Genomic DNA, 21,538 nt, shown 5'->3' on the forward strand with positions numbered 1-21,538 from the left:
TTCCTAAAACTTCTAAACTTTTTATAGAGATTTTGCACAGCATTCACATATACCTTCCTAAATCCCTGGTTATTAATACCACCCTACAGCTTTTTACGGGGCACACTATCACATTCTTTTGCCAGATCTATAAACACAAGGTGAGTCTCCACCTTTTTTGCACTTATTCTTTATTTGTGAAGATACTGTCGATGAACGACCTGCCAGTCCTATAGCAGGATCATTTTCTGCAAATTTCACTCTATTCTCCTTCAACAGTGTCTGGTAGGAATGCACCCAATCTTCCATTGCCATCATTTTTATTCTAGCTGTTTCTCTGACATTGGTCTTCAGGTTTTTAATGATTTTCCATGCTTTGTAACTCACAAAACTAAAAAAAAGGTTTCGTTCTCTCCTACACTCTGACCCCCAAACTTTTTTTGCCGGTTTATATTGCTATTCATTCTTTGTGCATAGCTTCACCAGCTTAGCTGTTTTTCTCATTGAAGTCCAGTACAGATGCAACTCCCAATTTTTGCCTTACAGCTTTTTCTGTTTCTCATTCTATGTTCTCTCATAATCTCTAACTCTCTTCAGATACTGCATTTCAGTCTCGTACCCAAAAGTTAATGTTGGCCTGTACATTGTTTTGAACATACTAATTTTTCTTTTCATTTTGTTCAAGTTGGCATGATACATTTTTGGTGCTTTCTCAATTCTGTTTTTAATATCTATTTCATATCACTCCTAGATATTAAAATGCTCTAACCTGTTTCAACTTTATATCCTCTATCTTTATGCTGACTTGTTAATCTTCCTCCCCCACCACCATCACCTTGATTTTGTTCTTGTTCATTTTATTCAGCTGGTATTTTGTTTCAAATTAACAAGTGTTTCGCAAGATAACATTTGCTGTTTCTCATCAAAACAACATCCTCTGCAAACGCTCCCTCGAAAGTAGTCACTATTTATAGATTTCGAAACACGTTGAGTAATTTCCTCGTTTCCATTGTTATTCTTTTATCATCCGTTCTTTCTTTTATTTCTTCTTGTTCCATGCTCTCTCCGAGGTTGTCAGCTTCTTTCTCGGACTCAATTTTTTTAAAACTCTTTTGCTATGATGCAGTCTTCTTTATTCTTTGTAACAAGTAAGTAGTGATCGCTGTTAATTTCAGGTTATCGTCTTACTATTGTAACTAGAATCATTTTGCTTTTATCCCTTTCCACTAGTACGTAATGCATTATTTATTTCTCGCCTCTACTTGTATCTTCTCTGGCGAATTGTTAATGTCTTTGCAGAAATCAAGCATTTGTCTTCTATTGTTATTTCTTCACTGCGTACCGATGATGGTACTGTACACTTACTTCTATTATTAAAATCTCCTACTATGTGTATAATACTCCTTGCCTCCTCTGTTTTTAACGATAGTTCCTTCCAAAAGGTGTCCTTTGATTCCGCTTTGTTATCTTCATTTAGACCATCTGCCACTATAATGTTCTGTGATCATTATTTCAGTTTTTCAATTCTAAAGAAAGTATTCTTTCCGGCCTTGCCTCCCACTTATATACCAATTTCTTCTATTTCTTATGAATTATACATCATATATCGGCTGCTGCTCGTTTATTTTCCCGCATTCCACTGTATACGAATGTCTGACCCTTTTCCGTTTTTATCAGTCTTTGTCTCTTCTTTTTTGTTTCAGTTATGGCTAAAATATCTTCATATACTCAAACTCTCCCTCCAAATTATTTTTTTCCATTCAGACTTCTAATGTTCCAAGATCTCAGCTTCCAGACTTCCTTTTGTTTCATATGTTCCAATTCATGATACCTTTCCATTCATGGTCAACTTTTTCACCATGTCGTCTCCATATTTCCTCCCTTTCCATCACTTATGTTTAGTTTTTTGGATCTTCTAATTAATTGTTTCTGTTTTTTTCTAATTCCAGCTAATCCATTCATGTCAATGTTCCTCCACTTCCAAATTTGATTGCCTATCATTAACATTTGAGATACCGTATATAACACGTGTAGTGTTGCTTCGGATAACCAATATACTTGGTTCTAACTTGAGGAGTTATCTTTGCAGTTTGTAACCGGCCTACATGGTTCTGCAGTAGATACAATGTCAATCGATTGTATTTACAATAAGTACATTCGTCAACAGCTCAAACATTACTTATCTATTCCACTTCAAGTCTTGACATACAGATATCCTGTTAGACACGAGTTGGCCAAAGAATGATTTTCTTCTGTTATACTCCAAAACAGTGGTTAGTGTTTGTGTAATTGTCCCTACTTTGTTTCTAATCCCTTTTGTCTTTCCATTTCCCCATGATAACTGCTCTATTGCCCTTTTTGATAATCATTTGGCCTTTTTTTCTCAACTGTCTTAGAATTAAATGGTCTTGTTTTTGCGTATTGGCTCAACTAGATGCGTTTTATTGTCATTTGGCTTATGGGCCAGTTCGACACATGTATGTATAAAAAATATCAGTGCACAACGTACGAGACATACATTTTGATACTTTACTGTGGTACATTTACTTTTTAGACCAATACTTTCTTAGTTTAGACTTTTGATTTAAACCCATCTATGCACAATGCCAAAAAATGTTGGTTAACATTCTCTTCCTTAGTTACGTTGAACCATTTTTCTAAAACGTAACTATTTTTTCTTCCAATATACTATCAATAGAGTACTGTTCGGCATACCGATTAGTTTTAATGGAGCTGTTTTGTGTTAAGCAATATGTACACATAGGGCTCGGTGTAACACATAGTATGACTCAAATATATGCACGTAGGGCTGAGTTCATGCTAATGAAAATAGCATGGTCATGGAGTACAACTGCCCACTTTTTGCTTGGGGCTGAAAATGTTATGACATAAGTCAGCCTACGTTGCAAGTGGAACATTTCCAAATAGTTTTATGTACCGTATTTTCTCGAATTTTATCCACACATCGATTTTAAAAATGCAAAGAAATTGCAATTTACAATAGTTGAAATCACCAAAATCGTAAATTGATCATTTTTGACTTCAAAATCTGTTATAAATCCAAAAATAAAAAAGATAGAAAACAGTCTTTTAATAAAAAATATTTCTAAATTAAATCTGAAAACATTTAAAATAAGGTGTTTTAATCCATCGTTTATAGTTGCCAACTTAAAATGGTTAAAATCACCAAAATCGTAAATTGACTCTTTTTGATATGAAATTCTTTTATTAATCAAAAAATAATAGAGATAGAGAAATGTTTTTTAATAAAAAATATTTCAAAATTAAATCCGAAAACCTCTAAAACAAACCGTTTTAATTCATCGGTTATAGTTACCAACTTACAATGGTTAAAATCAACAAAATCGCAAATTGACCTTTTTCGATGTGGAAATCTTTTATAAATCAAAAATTAAAAGAGATAGAAAAAAGTTTTTCTATAAAAAATATTTCTAAATTAACTCTGGATACATCTAATATAAACCGTTTTTATCCATCGTTTATAGTTACCAACTTACAACGGTTAAAATCACCAAATTTGCAAATTGATCATTTTTGTCATCAAAATCTTTTATAAATCGAAAAATAAAAGAGATAGAAAACAGTTTTTTAATAAAAAATATTTCTAAATTAAATCTGAAAACGTTTAAAATAAAGTGTTTTAATCCATCGTTTATAGTTGCCAACTTACAATGGATAAAATTACCAAAATCGCAAATTGACTCTTCGATATAAAATTCTTTTATTAATCAAAAAATAAAAGATATAGCGAAATGTTTTTTAATACAAAAGATTTCTAAATTAAATCCGTAAACCTTTAAAACAAACCGTTTTAATTCATCGGTTATAGTTACCAACTTACAGCGGTTAAAATCACCAAGGTCGCAAAGTGAACATTTTCGCCATCAAAATGTTTTATAAATCCAAAAATAAAAGAGATAGAAAAAAGTTTTTTACTAGTAAATATTTCTAAATTATATCTGGAAACATCTAAAATAAATCGTTTTTATCCATCGTTCATGGTTACCAACTTAGCATGGTTAAAATCACCAAAATCGCAAATTGACTCTTTTCGATACGAACTTCTTTTATTAATTAAAGAATAAAAGAGATAGAGAAATGTTTTTTAATAAAAAATATTTCTAAATTAAATTGGAAAACTTCTAATACAAACCGTTTTCATCCGTCGTTTATAGTTACCAACTTATGATGGCTAAAATCAAATAATTCGCAAATTGACTTTTCTCGATGTGAAAATCTTTTATAAATCAAAAATTAAAAGAGATAGAATAAAGTTTTTCTATAAAAAATATTTCTAAATTAACTCTGGAAACATCTAATATAAACCGTTTTTATCCATCGTTTATAGTTACCAACTTACAATGGTTAAAATCACCAAATTTGCAAATTGATCATTTTTGTCATCAAAATCTTTTATAAATCCAAAAATAAAAGAGATAGAGTAATGTTTTTTAATAAAAGATGTTTCTAAATTAATTCGGAAAACAATAACAAACTGTTTTACTTAATGCATCATTTATAGTTGCTAACTTATAATAATTTAAATAACTAAGTTTGCATATTCATCATTTTCGATTTATTAAAATTTTGTGATCTTGTTTGTAAAAATTTAACCTTCAAAAAAAATTAGGTCAAATTTTACTTTTTTTATATGTGACTTCCTGAGTAATTGTTTAAGGAGTATTAAACAATTAAAGTGAGTCATTTCAACCTTCTCATTCCCCTCAAAATCGGGTTTTTTAACCTTTAGTTAAACAATTCTTTTATTATCTGCGAATTTGTGTGAAAAGTTTCTTTTCCAAGCTCAATTTTGTGAATAAATTTTTATTCGATGAATCACTTTAGTTTAAATTACTTTTCATTTACTCATCTTTGTGATTTATTTGCAAAAAAGAAACTGTTAATTAGCTAAGCCTAAAAAAAGTACTGTTTATTTACTTAGAAGGCACGTAGGATGTGTTAATTCGAACTTAAATAATAACATGGCCAGGTAAATCTTTGTATTAAATTTAAATGGAAATATTTTCTTTGGAATTTTTAAAATTTTCTTGGAATTTTTTTTATAAAAAATTGTATATTTTTTATATTTCAATGTTCTACTTTTAGATCGTAACAATTTGCATTTTAAATAACCTTGAGCTGGAAAAACTCGTTACCCAAGCGATAACTATCATGTAAACTAAATACATATCATATTTTGATTCGAACATTGTTCTTTGGAAATTTTTTTTTAATTTCAAAATCGATTCGGTGGTTCCTAAATCATCGAAAATCGCCGACCTTCGTCGTATACGCTTCTAGTACCGAGATGTTTACTAATTCGACCCCAAAAATAGCCCCCTCCGTTTACTTTATTAAATAACGCCGTCGGGCGCGACGTTAAACAGATCGAAGAACGAACACATTCGTTTTCGTATCGTTTTCATGGAGCCGTTTTCGATCGTAAAAATAAAAACCACCTGTATACTCCGGTGGAATCTCTTCTATCTCGTGCTCGGCAGGCGTGTATTTGCATGCGTGTGTGTGTTGATCGGTCTCTTTTTTGTGTGTGCGAATGATGTCAACCATCACGTTCGCTTCCTGTCGACCCGGAAATAGCCTTAATAAATCCGCCCCACCTCCCTCTCGTCGAACGACCGCGATTGTAACACGATCGCTCAACTACACTCAACCATAGTCACAAAGAGAACATTTCCGAACGCCCCACTGATTGTTCCCTGTAGAATAGGTTTCGATCCAATTAAATTTCAATCGAATAAAACCAAACTGACGACAACTTGATGAATAGGTAATTAATGTGGGATTAATCTGTATCAAACAAAAATGGTTTGGCTAAAAATAGAACTATTCTATTTATAGAATAAATTAAAATGCTTATCAACTTTCAAAGTAGTTAAAATTATAAATAGATTATGAAAAAGTCGTTTAAATCCCATTAAGTAGAGCTAAGTTGTTTAAACTCTTCTTCAATTATTGACATTGACTAAAAATAGCTTCTAATAGATTATGAAAGTTTAAAAAAAATCGAAACAGAAAGTAAAAAAATCATCTAAATTTGTTAAATAAAACATTAATCGAACGTTAATCGACAGATTAACTTTAAGCGAGTGTGAAGTTAATCGAGAGTGTCATTGAGTTTTTATTAAACACAAGTTAATCAATCTCACGTCGAGCCTAAGTGTATTTTATAAAACAGAAAGTAAGAAATGCATCTACATTTGTTATATAAAACAATAATCGAACGTTAATCGACAGATTAACTTTAAGCGAGTGTGAAGTTAATCGAGAATGTCATTGAGTTTTTATTAAACACAAGTTAATCAATCTCACGTCGAGCCTAAGTGTATTTTATAAAACAGAAAGTTAAAAATGCATCTACATTTGTTATATAAAACAATAATCGAACGTTAATCGACAGATTAACTTTAAGCGAGTGTTAAGTTAATCGACGGTGTCATTAAGCTTTTATTAAAGACAAGTTAATCAATCTCACGTCGAGCCTAAGTATATTTTATAAAACATTAATCGTTGGATGGCGTTCTCTTAACTTAGGCAATTTTTTACAAGCGTTAGTTAATGTCGTGTTAACTTTAATTGTATCTTTATTAGGTCGTAAAACCCATAATTTTCGTTATTACGTTAAAATGGGTTCAAGATTAATTAAGTTATATATTTAATTAAGTTAATCGACGGTTATCACGGTGTTAAATTAACATTAGTTGATACCGTTATTTTATTAGATGCAAGACGTAGAAAGTGATTTAAAAAAATTTTCTTTCTGTATCACGTGTAGAAAACGATTAGGAATACAATGGCATTGAAATTAAATTGATTTGAAGCTCACTTTAATTTTTAAATACATGATTGAAATTTATTACTAATTTCACGGCCGAATAATTATTATGATTTTGGAACGAAAAGAAATGGCAATATTATCAACATCGAGTTAAGAGCAAAAAATAAAGAAGCCTCTGCAATCAGACATGATGTCAGAAACTATCGCAGTTGAGACATGAAATACGAATATCCCAAGATAATCAGTCTTATGAGTTGCACAGAAGGATCAATCTCGGGTGGAAGACCTTCCAATTTGTCAGTAAAGAAAAATGTTCAATCTATGCTGACTCCATGTGCTCACATATAGAGCATTAACTCTGACTTTAAACATAAGATGAAGAGGTCAATGCTGGAATTGTGTTTAAAGGACCATGTTATAGTGCAGAACCCGCGGCTGAAATTCGAAGTGACGGATTATCTATTAAATAAACATACTGAAATGGAATTGGACCAGAATGAAAGACGAGAGGTGGGCAGAAAGATTGATCGAATAGAGTGGACATAATACTTTCCAGGATCAATATTGATCTTAATTCTTCTTATCCTGATATTAAAGATTGCAGATGTTCAATCAAAAGATTCGAAAATTCATCGAAAAACTTTATTTGCAAACTATTTAGACTCGCAGCTTCCTTTTTGGATTTATTTCTTTGTCATGAACTAAGTCAACTACTTCAACTACTCTCTGATAATTTATTTCATTTTGGTTTTCGCGCCACTCTTCATTTCATCAAACCATGTTTTTCTGGCCTCATACGTCGAAAAATATAAAACTATGGACTAAAACTCCTACTCTAAAAATCCCTATTCCGAAAGGTAGATTTGAGCCCTCCTTAGGATGTTCTTATGTTCTAACAATCGTAAATAGATTTACTCGCTTGCCAGAAGCCATCCTTTTAAGAATGTAACTGCCTCTTCTATTTCAGATGCTATAGATCGTAATTACTTCCGAAGACTTTGTGACTTTTTTCGCAATTTACTTGGATCTTATCAGATTCACACATCCTCCTATCAACCTCAAAGCAACGGGATTTTAGAGAAATTCCATAAATCTCTTAAAACATCCATTGTTGCCGGAGGAAGCAGCAACAGATGGAACAACGATCTCGCGATAATTCTATTGGGATTCAGATCTAGAATCTATTGGGATCTGGAATGTTGTTCTGCTAAACTTGTTTATGGTCACCCTCTTCGCTTACCCGGAGAATTTTTTGTTAACTCATCTCTGCAGAGTGAACCTCTACTTATCAGTTTACGCGAAACATTTTCAAAATTCCTACATCTCATCATTCGTCAAAAAACCTAGAAATTGGATTCAGGAAGCTTAAAACAGGGAAAGGTGAACGGCCATAACGGAGACCTATGTTTAGCAGTGGACGTCAACGAAACGGTAGTGATTAACGTAATTCGTATCGTAAATATGACACAATCTTTATTAATGATGGGTTGCTTCTTCCTATTGGTTACACACTTCGTTAGATTTGATGGCATTCATTGTAGCAGATAATCGATTTCCCCTTCATGTATTGTGTCATGCAACTTATAAGTCGTGCTCGCGAACATGCTCGTTGAGGGAAAGATCTAATGTACTTTTAGTACTTATAATTCTTCATGATGCCCATAACCTCATTTTCAGCTGTTTTCAAAAAAGAAACTTATCTGTACGTGGGAACTATTTCTCAAGAATACTTTGAATCGATTATGTCCTTGACGCAACTTATGTAAACGATCTAGACTAGGTTATTACAATTAGAAAATTCTTTCCAACCCCGTCTGATGATCATCTAGATAGATTGGTTTCTGTTGTGACTCATTTTTCTTATAGTGTAAATATGTTGCTTCTTCCTCACACGAGTTGCAATTATATACAATACACCTAAATCTCACATATGTCTTTTAATATTTTCATATGATTGTTATAAGTCGAGGTTTAGCAAATTTGGGTAGAGAGTAAGTTTAGGAATAATGGAGATGTGATGGGTGTAAAAAAGAGATATCTCTTTCGATTAGTCCATAGAATGTTTTGCAATATTGGGACGGGCATTATTTCTACTTATTATTCATTGCTTCAGTTACCGTATCGCCTGAAATGGTAAAAATCGCATGATCTGTTCAAATCAGATTTTGTCCAGTATTAAAGACGCAGTTTTTCGCACGTTAGGTAACCAGTATGTTCACAAAATTAGTGCTATCAAAGCTATTTCTGATTATATGTAAGAGAATCGATAACAGTAAATATTTTTGCATTCATCTTGATGAGAATACTGATATAGCAGAATTAATAGTTAGTATAAGGCATTTGAAAGAAAATGAGGGACTTTAGCTTTATCTTTGTATTGAACGGACAACAGGTGCAAATATTTTTCATGCCATTGATTCTTACTTTAGTAAGAAAGGGAATAAAGTGGTCGCAGTGCTGTGGTTTAAGTACTGACGGTGACAAGTCTATCAGGTTATTACTCTGGTCTCCTAGGATGTATCGAAGTAGTAGCTCCCTTGACACACTTTACCAAGGAAGCTAGTTTTGACGCGAATTATCATACATATTTTGCACTATTATTATACATTATTAAGGTACACTATTATTGAATAACAGGTAAAAATAAAAATGTCTGCTGTGTTATAACGTTATTACTGTATCTGTACATAGATGTTAATAATTATACGTGGTGGAGGTGGAGTACGTGAAGCAGTGATATTTAAGCAATGTTGGTATAAGTCTTGGAAATCTTGGCTTACTTTGATTTTGAACTTGATTTCGAGACCATCATACAGTCTAAAAAATTTGTTTTGGTTACATTGAATGATCAACTGCTTTGATTGGATGGCTTTGTGGCTTAGCGAGCTTACAGCTGTATCCTGTAAATCTAGATATGCTTAATAATGATATGATAAACTAGTCTCTTTGATCGCAAATTGCGAGCATCTACCCAACTGCGACTATGTTCTGGTTAGTATATTTATCTACTTTTGAGTTTAATCTACTCAACTTTCTATATAACATGACCCTTCTAGTTCATTCTGCATTCAAGGTGGAAACCGAAATACTTTGTTGATTCTGCTTAAAGGATACGGCATCCTCCAAAAGACACAGTTAGGTTGCTGTTTATTCGTCGCAACGCAAAATTGATGTGAATCAATTTCAAGTAGTTAATTTTGTTAACTGCTATTTTGTTTCCTGAAATTTTCGCACAGTTTTCGTTTGAATTAAGTTTTTACCCATAATAATAATAACTATGTCATCAGCGAACGTCCTTAATACAGCATCTTTTGAAACTGGAATATCTGCTATACAATAGATAGAGGAGTGATCATAAAATCCTACCTTATAGACTTGTGACACTCTAAACTCTTTCTTTCAGAAAGATGTGATTCAAGTAGTTCTGCGGCATCTTTTCGCCCAACTTGTAGAAGACATTCTCTGGTGCTACATCCAGTAAAATCTCTAGTATGTTAATGAATAGTTTATGACGTTTTAACAGTAATTTTTTAAACAATTTGAAAATTGATATCAGGTAACAGCAAAATAGGTCTTATCATTCAACTTTTTCCACCAGTTTATCAGGTTTTTTGAGCATAATTATTTGTGCCGTCTTAAAACATGCTTTAGTCTCAAGCAAGCGTTAAACCAGTATTTCAACATGATTACTTTTCTTGGAGGTATAAGCCAAGTGAAATTTTATCAATTCCAGCAGCTTTTTTAGGGTTTATGTTATCGATTTCCAGGGTTACAAGTTTGGTCAAAAAATGTGTACCTCTTGGTCCCAACGATTTTCATGTCACTATAGTTAACCCAGACATATTAGTTAATATTAGTTAACCACTATTTTTACAATGAGATTAATCAAAGGATAGTTTATACTAACATTAGAATAGTTGTGTTAAGTTTTATTTTATTATGGGCTTGTCGTTTTAAGGTGTTTATACATACAGTTAAAGAAACCTCTAGAAATGTCTAATTAACCAATAAATGGGTAGTCAGAGTTGGAAAACGAAGATTCCAGACTTGATATAATTGCAAATGTTATGTCTGTAATGGAATCCCCCTATCCAATTAGCATATCTTAAATTTTGTATAATTTTAGCTACTCATTTACAAAAAAATTATATGACTTGTTCCATTCTGTATAAATCGCCGCTGCCAAACCAAAACGGCATAAACGATATTTACTTGATTTTGCAGGAAACACAAAATACTTTCATCACGTCGTATTGAAATAGGCATCTGCGCCAACTTTTAACCAATGTTGGCGGTTGAAGTTTGGTTTCAAATTTGCTGTTTTGGCTTGGTAGAGTCGATATAGCTATATAGAAAGTGACCATTTGGCATAATATTTTATACAATTCAAATATTTATCATAAATTTATTTGTCTTCAATTCATATCTTATAATAATTTATAACACTTAACAGATTCGCTTCATAACTCGAAAGTTACTAGTTTAGTTTTATTTCCAAGTTAACAGACTATCTGTCTTCTACAGTTCAAAGTCTTGACTGGAATGCTGATCTCCAGTTTTCGTACCACATGTTTGGGGGACGTTTAGAAGTTCTGGTCATATGTGATTTTTGTTTGCCCTGCGCCCTATATTTTTCCTGTTTTCGCTTCTTATGTGGCCTAGTAAAAAATAGCCAGCAATTGCTCGAAGACTTTCTAGTATCTCTGTGGGTCTGAGAAGCCTTTAGGTTGATGTGTTATACATTTCGTTAGTATTTTGCTCCTCTTGTGGTTTTTGTTCTGACTTCTTCGTTCAGTTCTCTATGCTTGCAATGTTTCAAAGATGTTTCAACCGCATAATCTGGCCTAGCGTATAATTGTAAACCACTAGTTTACACCTTTTTGGGTCTTTCGGAATTATTGGGACTGCGTTTTCTGTACTGAGATTTTTGTATTACACTTCTCTGCCATTTTCTCGATTTTAAACAGCTTCTTTGTTGGCTATCTTAGTCTTGAGGTATTAAGATTGCATCGTCTGCTTAGCATCCGATTATTATATACTTCTCGCTCAATCTGTACTCCGTTCCACCAGGCAGCGTTTCTTCAATTATTTCGTCGGGCTACTCAGGCCACCTCATAGGCAGAACTGGTAGCAAACTCAAAACTACAAAATACTGACGTAAAGTTTCGAATGCTAACCAAGACTTATATTACTTATTATAGTCCAAATACTGAAGCCCAACTGGTTTAAGTCAGGATATCTTTTGGCTATGCAAAAGTATTCTGTCACCCTATCCATCTCCTTTGATACGATAGAGCATCATCTTGCATAAACCAGAGATTCTGTATCAGATTTTGAAATAAATTATCTTAAACATCAGATGATCCTAGACCTAAACCTCAGAACATTGCAATGTATGATGTATCTTTGAACTACTTATGGAGAAGATGCAAGAACATCATGAGATAGTAGAGAGATAATGCCGGTTCTGGACCGATGTCCTGACGTCACTTCCGGCGCGCATGCGCAGGATCAGGGGGAGCGAGGGAGCACTTCTGGTCCAGAATCGGCATTATCTCTCTACTATCTCATGACATTTGTGAAATAACTATGGTATTATTTCCGATACGGTGTTTCATCTGAAGATGATTTTTTATTCGAAACCGGTAAATTTGTAGTCAAATCTTAAAAATTTAATACTATTTTTTTATGATATAACTTTTAATTGTATAATTTTTTGTAAACCATTTTTGTGTACACATTTTTTTCTTTCTTTTCAGATATACCAGATATACCCGAATCAATAGGTGCTCTAAGTTCACTTCAAGTCGCCGATTTTAGTTCGAATCCAATACCAAAACTGCCGCCAGCTTTCAGCAAGTTAAAGTCATTAACCGTGTTAGGTTTGAATGATATGTCCCTGACATCTTTGCCTGCCGATTTCGGACATCTCACCTCGTTAACTTCTCTAGAATTGCGAGAGAATTTACTGAAAGAGCTACCCGCATCGCTTGCTCAACTAACAAAACTCGAACGCCTCGATTTAGGTGATAATGAAATCGAGGAATTACCGACCCATATCGGACAATTACCGGCTTTACAAGAATTGTGGTTAGATCATAATCAATTACAACGATTACCGGGTGAAATTGGTAATTTAAGAAATTTGAGTTGTTTAGATTTGTCGGAAAATAGGCTGGAATCTTTGCCCGAAGAAATCGCCGGGTTAGAGAGTTTAACAGATTTGCATTTATCACAAAATGTTTTGGAAACACTTCCGGATGGGATCGGAAAATTGGATAAATTAACGATTTTAAAAGTCGATCAAAATCGCTTAGCCATTCTCAATTCGAACATCGGTTATTGTTCGAGTCTTCAGGAATTGATTTTAACTGAAAATTTTTTAAACGAATTACCTAGAGAAGTTGGAAAACTAATTAAATTAACGAATTTAAACGTCGATAGAAATAGTTTAAGTTCGATACCGGAGGAATTGGGAAATTTAAGGGAATTGGGCGTTTTGAGTATGCGCGATAACAAACTGACTTTACTTCCGGATACGTTGGGAAATTGCGAAAGGCTACACGTTTTGGATGTATCCGGAAATCGACTGCCCTATCTCCCCGTTTCTTTACTTCAGTTGCAATTGAAAGCGGTTTGGTTGAGTGAAAATCAAGCGCAACCTATGTTAACGTTTCAAACCGATACCGATCCGGATACAGGAAATACAGTTTTGACTTGTTTTTTATTACCTCAACAGCAATATCAACCAACTATAGGTAAGTGATTTATTTATTTTTTTAATTTTAATGATTAAAAACCACGTTTTTGATTTTATTTAAATATACGATTAGAAATTATTACGGAAAATTCTTGGATAGAGGAATTGTGACGCATATAGATCGATTTACAGGATTCCCGCTTATCTAAATCAGGCATTAATCTCAGAATTCGCTTTTGCGCAGTAAACAAGCGACACCAATCCACTCCTCTGTCCCAGTTTAGAATGATATATGCCATATGTGAATACTACGTAATAAGCTTTTAATAATTTATCAATCTGTAACCAAGGCTGTAATCAATCTTTGTTCAAATTAAGTTTTTCCTTAAACTAATTACACACACCGTCTTGTTAACATTTAATTAATAGCAATCATTAAAATATGGCCCATTTTTCATCTCACTAACGCATATAAATTATCTACATCATCGCTGAAATTATAGTTGAAGTATCGTTTGCGTTTAATGAATAAATACTACAACAGATGTCATATCCTAAAAACTATGACATATTGGTCAAAAGAGCAAAAAATTTGTTGCCTATATACTTCTAAACGGAAATCAAGTACTTCCTACACATGATTAAGCATATCTGGTGAAGTAAAAGTCTAGTGGTGAAACTCACGAACATTGTTACCATAACGTCATATCATACTTCGAAAACTTGGAGAGTTTTCCTTTTATTTGGTAAAAATCTCACATTTCTATTTTACTTTGTTACTCTCCTGTGACCGGTTAAAAGTGCACCATAACTTTACAAACACATTGTATATCTCAGTTGAAACTTTTTATTAAAAAGTTTCTGTTATAAACTGGCCATTTTATTTGTTTTCGGATTTGGATGTATTATCATGGATCATCTAATTCAGGCTTCATTTTGAGATTCTCCTTGCGCTTCTGAACTTAGAGATGAAATTCAGGAAACACTGTCTAAAGTATCTAAGTTGAAATCCTCCCATTCATTGTCGCATTCCGTTATAAAGGCGTCTTGATTTTCAGAATTCGCACAGTTAGAGTTGGCGGAATGCGAGACAAATACCTCGCGCAAGTACCACTTCTTCAGAACTATGACAATTTTTTTCTTCAAATATATAGTTTGTTGGAATTTTTATTTATCTCTTGCAAAATTGTTGCTATGATGTTTTCTATCACTGCCGATTGTTACGGTCATAATTACCATTATTTTTAGAACAGACAGAAACTCTTCATGAAAGAGAGCTATATGTGTACAAGTTTTTATGGTTTCGATGTCAGTAAAATATGCTTGGGAATCAAATTGAATACACAACTGTTGAAAGATTCAGTTTTATTCTACCTATTTTTTCCCATGCATCTCTTCAAAAGATCATTGGTTGACAATTTCCCATTATTACGACCTATAAGATCTATTGTAACTTTAGCCCTTCAAAGGTTTAGGGTAAATGTAGGTCCTTGATGAACCTTAGTATTGCCCTGAGGTCTTGAACCTTTATGTCGGTAGGTGTCAAGAGGTGGTATTTTAGGGGCGCATGGCTAGTCAGGTAACCTGAGAGCGTCCTTAGATCCCTTTTGCTGAGGCATAAAACCTCTTTGGTTTCACCATAGGCTAACATCATTGCCCCTAGCGAGTTCTCTCAGGTAGCTGGTACACTCTCTGTGCTGAGTGCTGAGTCACACGTGTAGGCCTGAATTGCCTTTAAGGCGGCCCGCCTGTCTGTGAAAATGTTTATGGATGCACCTTTCTGTCCCTTCTGTAGGTTCAAAGCGGTGCAGAGTTGTAGCAGTTAATGCAGTTTATAGCAAGAACTTTTGCTTGGAAAATTATTATGTCCGGGCTGAGTGGCAGTTTAATGTGACTGTTTGGTCCACTGATGCCCATACCTACTCCGGATCTAACTGTCTTTGAAGCATCGGTGTACCAGGCTCTTTTTAGCCTCTTTTTAGTCCAATCATTCCTGCTTCTAAATATAACCTTATACGGCTGGTTGTAATTGTATTCTGTCGGTATAAGGTTCGTTTTAATTTCAATCAGGTGATTTAGACATGGGTCTTTGAGGATTTCGAGGTGTCCTCTGAGGTTGCTCTGCATCGACTTGAGTAAAGAAACTATTTTCAGTAATAAGGCACTTGAAGCTGCCCCCTCTTGTATATATAAATGGAGCGGTGTGAGACCGAGTAGGGCTTCCAAAGCAGTCGTCGGACAGGATCTCATTGCACCCGTTATGTTAAGACATGCTAACCGCTGGATTTGTGCCAGCTGTTGTTGTACTGTCTTGTTTTGTTTTTGGCCACTAAATCAATGAGGCGTAGGCGACCATGGGTCTGATTATTGCTACGTAGGCCCAATGAGCCATTCGTGATTTTGAGACCCCAGTTCCTTCCTAGGAACCAGCGGCAGATTTGGTTTGCCATGATGGCCTATTTCCTCACCTTATCTAGGTATTTAATTTCTGTTTTGAGGTTAATAGTTCTGCTGTCAATGCAAGGTGCTTTTATTTGTAGCTTCCTTTTCCGAGTGCTTCTACACCAAGTACTGGTGAGTAGTAGGTCTTTCTGCATTAGTTGAGTTATGATTGTATCATATTTACGTCGGATTGTGATTAACAGGTCATCAGCATACCCCTGAATCTTGAATCCGTTTTTTGTTAGAGTGTTCATCAAGTCATCAACTAGCAGGCACCATAATAGAGGTGATAGCACTCCCCCTTGGGGACATCCTTTTAGCGCCTTTATAGTCAGCGACTCGCCTCCCTGACTTCTCTATGGATTTATAGGAGGTGTTATCAAACGCACCCTCTTTGTCTATGATAGCACATAGGGCTATCTCTTTGGTTGCAATTGCCTCCTCTAAAGTGGCATGGAGAGCAGTAATTGTTGATTTTGCTTTTTGATAAGCATGTTGGCTACGGTGGAGTGGATTAGTGACCATAAACACAATTTCCCATAAATCGGTTTTCAAGTGTTTTCTTCGCTTTCAAATTACAATTTAAGATGATCACACCAAACAGTTGAGCACTAACTGTTTGATGGTTTTTCATCGAAAGATCTATTTGTTTTTAAGAGAATCAGAATTATTTCAAATTGCTAAACCATCATACCTTGACATTTTATCTATCACTTTATTCCATCAGTTTTTGATGTAGATTGTTTTGGTGGAATACTTTGACCTTCTACTTCTTCGGCTATTCTCTTTCTTATCATTTTGAATTTGCTTTTTATCTATCAAGGACTGAGTGAGCATTTTTACAGTTTGCGTTTTTTTTTCTCAACCGTAAATGGCAAGGATCTTTATCTACTAAATTTTACAAAGTTTTTGAATCGCCATATGCATTGCATATTTTTTTCACGTTATAGCTCGATTGAACATATCAAGGATTTCATGTACTTCGATTCCGTCGTGATTGAGACTACATTCATCCTTGTGATCCAAGTATTGCACTCAACAGTTTCTTGATTTGACCACTACATCCACCAGTTTCTTTGAGAATTCTCCTATTAAAGTGCAGAAAATCTTCGTTTTCATAATAAAGTGTTCGTTCTAAGGATTCTCATTTTCAAGATTTTTATGATAGATGTGTCTAAAAGAGTGTTGGAAAGTTGGGTTCAAAGAATAGTTCGCTGTAAATTTGCTGGTGGTAGTCGTATGAACGATATCGTAATCATGCGTAATTGTAATCATTTCAAAATAAGTATTTTGCTTCTCATATGATGCAACAAATCTGGCGAAATCTGCCAGTCATGGAATGTCATCTCGCAGTGAGATCAATCTGCAAATAATCTTCTTAGCTGGGCTATAGACGTACGTGAAGTGTCCCATCCTGCTGAAACCAAATCTTCCTAAAAGGAATTTTGTGACCATTCTCAAAAAAAAAGATCCTATCACATTTGCATTACAGACTTCACCCAGCACCTTTGCTGCGTTTGCACATGTGTGGCCCAATAATGGATATTTTATTGGTTAACGGAGCCGTTAAAGTGAGAGTAAACTTTTTCTGATGTTAACAAAATCGTTCCAGGATCTTCATTCATCATCGCTAAGATGTTTTTGTAAAAACTATTTGCCAAATCTTGCCGCTATAATTCTTGAACTACAGCAATTTTGTACTGGTGAAAATTCAAGTTCTCATGAAGAATTCGCCAAACAATGCTATCGAACATGCATAAAACCTGAGCATGACGAATAGTTGATCGTTGGGTCCATTCAAAAGTTACTCGTACAGCGTCGATGTTTGCAGGTGATCTTGCCGTCTGCAACTTCTGGGTAGGTCATATAGGTTATATGGGTTAACTTCATCTGTAACCTCATAGCTTGGATTAAGTTGGTCCTTGAGGATATTTTTATACCAAAACAAGAGTGTCAATCGTACTCTTTGCCGGTTTTTTAAAAAAAGTTTCAACCAGAAAGTTATTATCAAAAGACCAAATTTCTGTTTGCACTATTTTTTTTCATGAAAATTAGTTCGGTTAACAATATGTTTAAGCATAGAGAGAGAAGACGATATCAGAGCCCTGTTTGGAAACTATGGAATATTATGCGAATATTACTTGGTCTCATAAAACCAAGCGTATGATGTAAATGGGTTAAAGAAGGTTGCATTTGCAAAAAATATCATGCTATAGATCTTTAAGTCAAAACCTCGTTAACTCAAAAGCTCTATCACGTTTTTGGGGCTTATGTTAATCATTTTTAGTTTATTTTTAGAAAATTCTTTCCGCCGCTTCTTTTCGCAGATCGTGGTTAAGGAACATGTGGTTCAAAATTTATCTCATGTCTCAAAATCTCATGCAACATTGTTGCTATGATGTGTTATGCCACTGCCGATTGTTACGCCCATAATTACCATTATTTTTAGAACAGACAGAAACCCTTCAAGAAAAAGAGCTATGTGTGTAGATCTGACAACTGGTTATATATGAGAATATTTTCTCAATTTTTCGGACAATTCCACTATTCCGCACTCTCCTTAGTCTCCAATAGATCTTAGACTTCTGTTATATTCTGCCAATAGCCTTTGGACAACATTTTTATTCTGATCTAATTATTCCAAATATTTTATAAAATGAAGATTCTAGATGCGTAAATAAGCCATATAATATGCCTCCTTTGTTATGAAATTCTCTGTTCTCCCCATGTTTCAACATTTGTCTGTTCATTGCCATCTTCCTGGCTACTGATCCTAACTGATCTATTAATGCTGGAGTTGCTTTTTTACTTATTCTTTTCTCTCAAATCTGTTTCTCCTTGGCCTTCCTTCTCCGATAACTATACCCAAACATATCCGTAGCGTCCCTGTCCACCTCGTCCCCTAATTTTACTCTTTGCTTTTTCCTAGGTCTCGCTCCGTGCATCTTATATTAAGCAGTTGCTTCGGTATCATCCATCATTTTAACCACCCATTGCAATCTATGAAACTTGATGTACTTCGAGAGCATTGGCTCCTTATAGTAGCTATATAGTTATATCTTGTTCCCCATATATTATTCTCATATATTGGGTCTACAATACTTCTCAGAAGTCAGTCTTACGACACACTTACGACAGTCTTACGAAGACGTTTATGCTATTAGTTAGTTTCTTGGTTAGCGTCAAGGTCTCACAGCCATATGTCATTAACCCTTTGTGTCCCGACGGTACTTTAAAGTACCGGTAGTTTTAAACACTCATTTTAAACTGTAGTCATCTATTCGACGCATATAGAGCTCTCGGTACTTTCTACTATACAAGAAAGAACTTATATAAAAAATGACGCAATCCACACTGTAGGGTTTTAGGTACATTTAAACTTATTCATCCAGATGTGAGGTTAGAAGTTTAGTGAAAAGTGGTGTTGCTGAATTTTGTTGTTCAAAAGGTATATCTTTGATAAATGGTTATTAGATGTGATTTTATACGTAAAGGTACCAGCAGGATAATAACAGGTACAATATTGAGATTGATGTAAAAATGAGCCAAGCGAATAAAGATACGTTTTAGTACTTGAATAAATCTTTGACAGATGAAGAGCTTGAAAAGTTTGTGTTGAATTAGAAAATCTTCCGTTGCATAATTCTGAACACACAGGCATAGAAAATGAAGAAGATGACATTGTTCTTACTACTTTGCTAGTGAAGTACCTATGCTAGAAGATGAAGAAGTAGAACAACTAACTAATCAAAATGAGGAAAGTGACGCTGAAGTAGTAGAAATACATGGCAACGGGCCTAAGAAGAAGAACAAGGCAGAGATTGATAGAAAATGGAGAAAGCGGAAAAAACAGACTGAAATTCGAGGATACGATTATCCAGAGGGAATAATTGGTGATACTTTTGCAACTTGCAATAATCCTACAGATTATTTTCTAACACTGATGGGTAACTGTGTGAAAGATATTACCTTTTAAACGCTAAAGTTGAAAGAAGAAGAGTTACTATGTTTCCTTGGCATAAATTTCTTAATGATTTATCACAGTTTGCCAAGCTATAAACTCTTCTGGAGTAATGCTAAAGACTTAGGTGTACCACATCCCAGTAAACAAATTTGCATTTTAGAAATATTTCTGATATATATTATTGAAACATGAAATGTTTCTTCGATATATTTCTGAAACATAGTTGAAACGTGTCTGAAACTGCTAATGTCCGGCCCTTTTTATGTTTCATTGAAACGTTTCTGCAACATACAGGTGACAATCACGGTACATTTCTGAAATGTAAATACGTTTACGAATCTACGAAAATGTCGCCTAGAGATATTCAGCTTTAATTTTTTTCTTTTCATCTTATCTCACATCTCCCGAACAGAAAAGTGTATAATTTTATATGTTTGCAGGAGAAAAACAGCCAAATTTTCTAAAAATTTATAAAACAATCCAATCCCATGAAAGCCATAAAAAGAGGTTATAAGCTCTGGTGGTTAGCAGATAAGAAAGGGTACATAAAGAAATTTGATGTGTATCAGGGAAAATCTTCTGAAATTGAAGAAAAATTTGTCCTTCAACTTACTGATCTTTTGGAGAAACTAATAATTGAGAAAACCTTAGCTTGTGAAACAACAAAGTCTACAAAAAAGGTGCACAAAAAAATGTTGTAGATGATAAACGAATGAAAAGAGGAGATTATGATTACCGTATATCAAATTTAGATATAAGTTATTACAAATGGAAGGACAGTAAGTGGGTGAAATTTTGCTCTAATTTTCATGGAACAGAAGACACCACAGTAAAAAGCAAGCAAAAGAATGGAACGAAAATTGATGTGCGCTGTCCTTCAGTCGTTGATGATTACAATAAAAACATGGGTGCGGTAGATCATGCCAATCAACTTCGTCAACTTGCTAAGACTTGGCAACCGTGGATTAGTTTTGGAAAAGAAAGAGGAAGTTGTGAAAATTCTTCTGCCGAAGCTATTTAGTCCAGACCCCACTCAAAATGTATTGCGTGCAAAGTTTATTGATGTTGTAATGAAAAAAACAACTGCTTTTCTGAATATAATGATGTGATTTAGCTAAAGCAAGTGTTACTTATTTTCTAACGTAATCAAAAATTGCAACATCACCAAAATATATTTTAATGCCTGACGGTACTCTCAAGTACCATTATGGACTGGGGAGATTGTCATATTTTGCTAAAATTGATTCCAATTAATACTGTCACAAAGTTTCAAAATTTTTGACGTCTTGGGATACTAAGGGTTAAAGGCCTTAAAATTGTTTAATAAGTCCCCGGAACTTTGTGTTCCTATTTATATCCTTAGATTTGATTATATGGGCTATTGCCTAGTAAGTTTTGTTGGCTAACTTGGCTATCCTTCGCAACCTTTATTCCAAAATATACAAATTGCGAGACTATCGCTATGTCATTCAGGATTGTACCTGACCTAGTCTGCATCATTATTTTCGTTTTCTTTATATTTGTTCTCAGCCCCACCGGCTTCACCAACTCCAGTGCTAAATTAAACTACTTTGATGCCAGTACATCCCCTTATTTTAGTCCGCCAACTTCTCTATTCGTTCGATTTTTGCTTTTC

General features: G+C 34.2%; 1 protein-coding gene across 7 annotated transcripts in view; it reads left to right on the forward strand.

Annotated features, from left to right (window-relative positions):
• Nucleotides 1-21,538, forward strand: part of LOC111415100 (scribble planar cell polarity protein) — a 94,451-nt gene that overhangs the window by 6,841 nt on the left and 66,072 nt on the right. For all 7 annotated transcript variants that reach the window (XR_011640032.1, XM_071195109.1, XM_071195112.1 and 4 more), the window contains exon 3: nt 12,556-13,554. Coding sequence is in view for 6 of the 7 variants with exons in the window: in XM_071195109.1 (XP_071051210.1) it covers nt 12,556-13,554 (999 nt within the window). In the remaining variant the exon portion in view is untranslated. The remainder of the gene's footprint in view (nt 1-12,555; nt 13,555-21,538) is intronic.

The sequence above is a fragment of the Onthophagus taurus genome, chromosome 3, assembly GCF_036711975.1.
Source record: "Onthophagus taurus isolate NC chromosome 3, IU_Otau_3.0, whole genome shotgun sequence".
Taxonomy (NCBI): domain Eukaryota; kingdom Metazoa; phylum Arthropoda; class Insecta; order Coleoptera; family Scarabaeidae; genus Onthophagus; species Onthophagus taurus.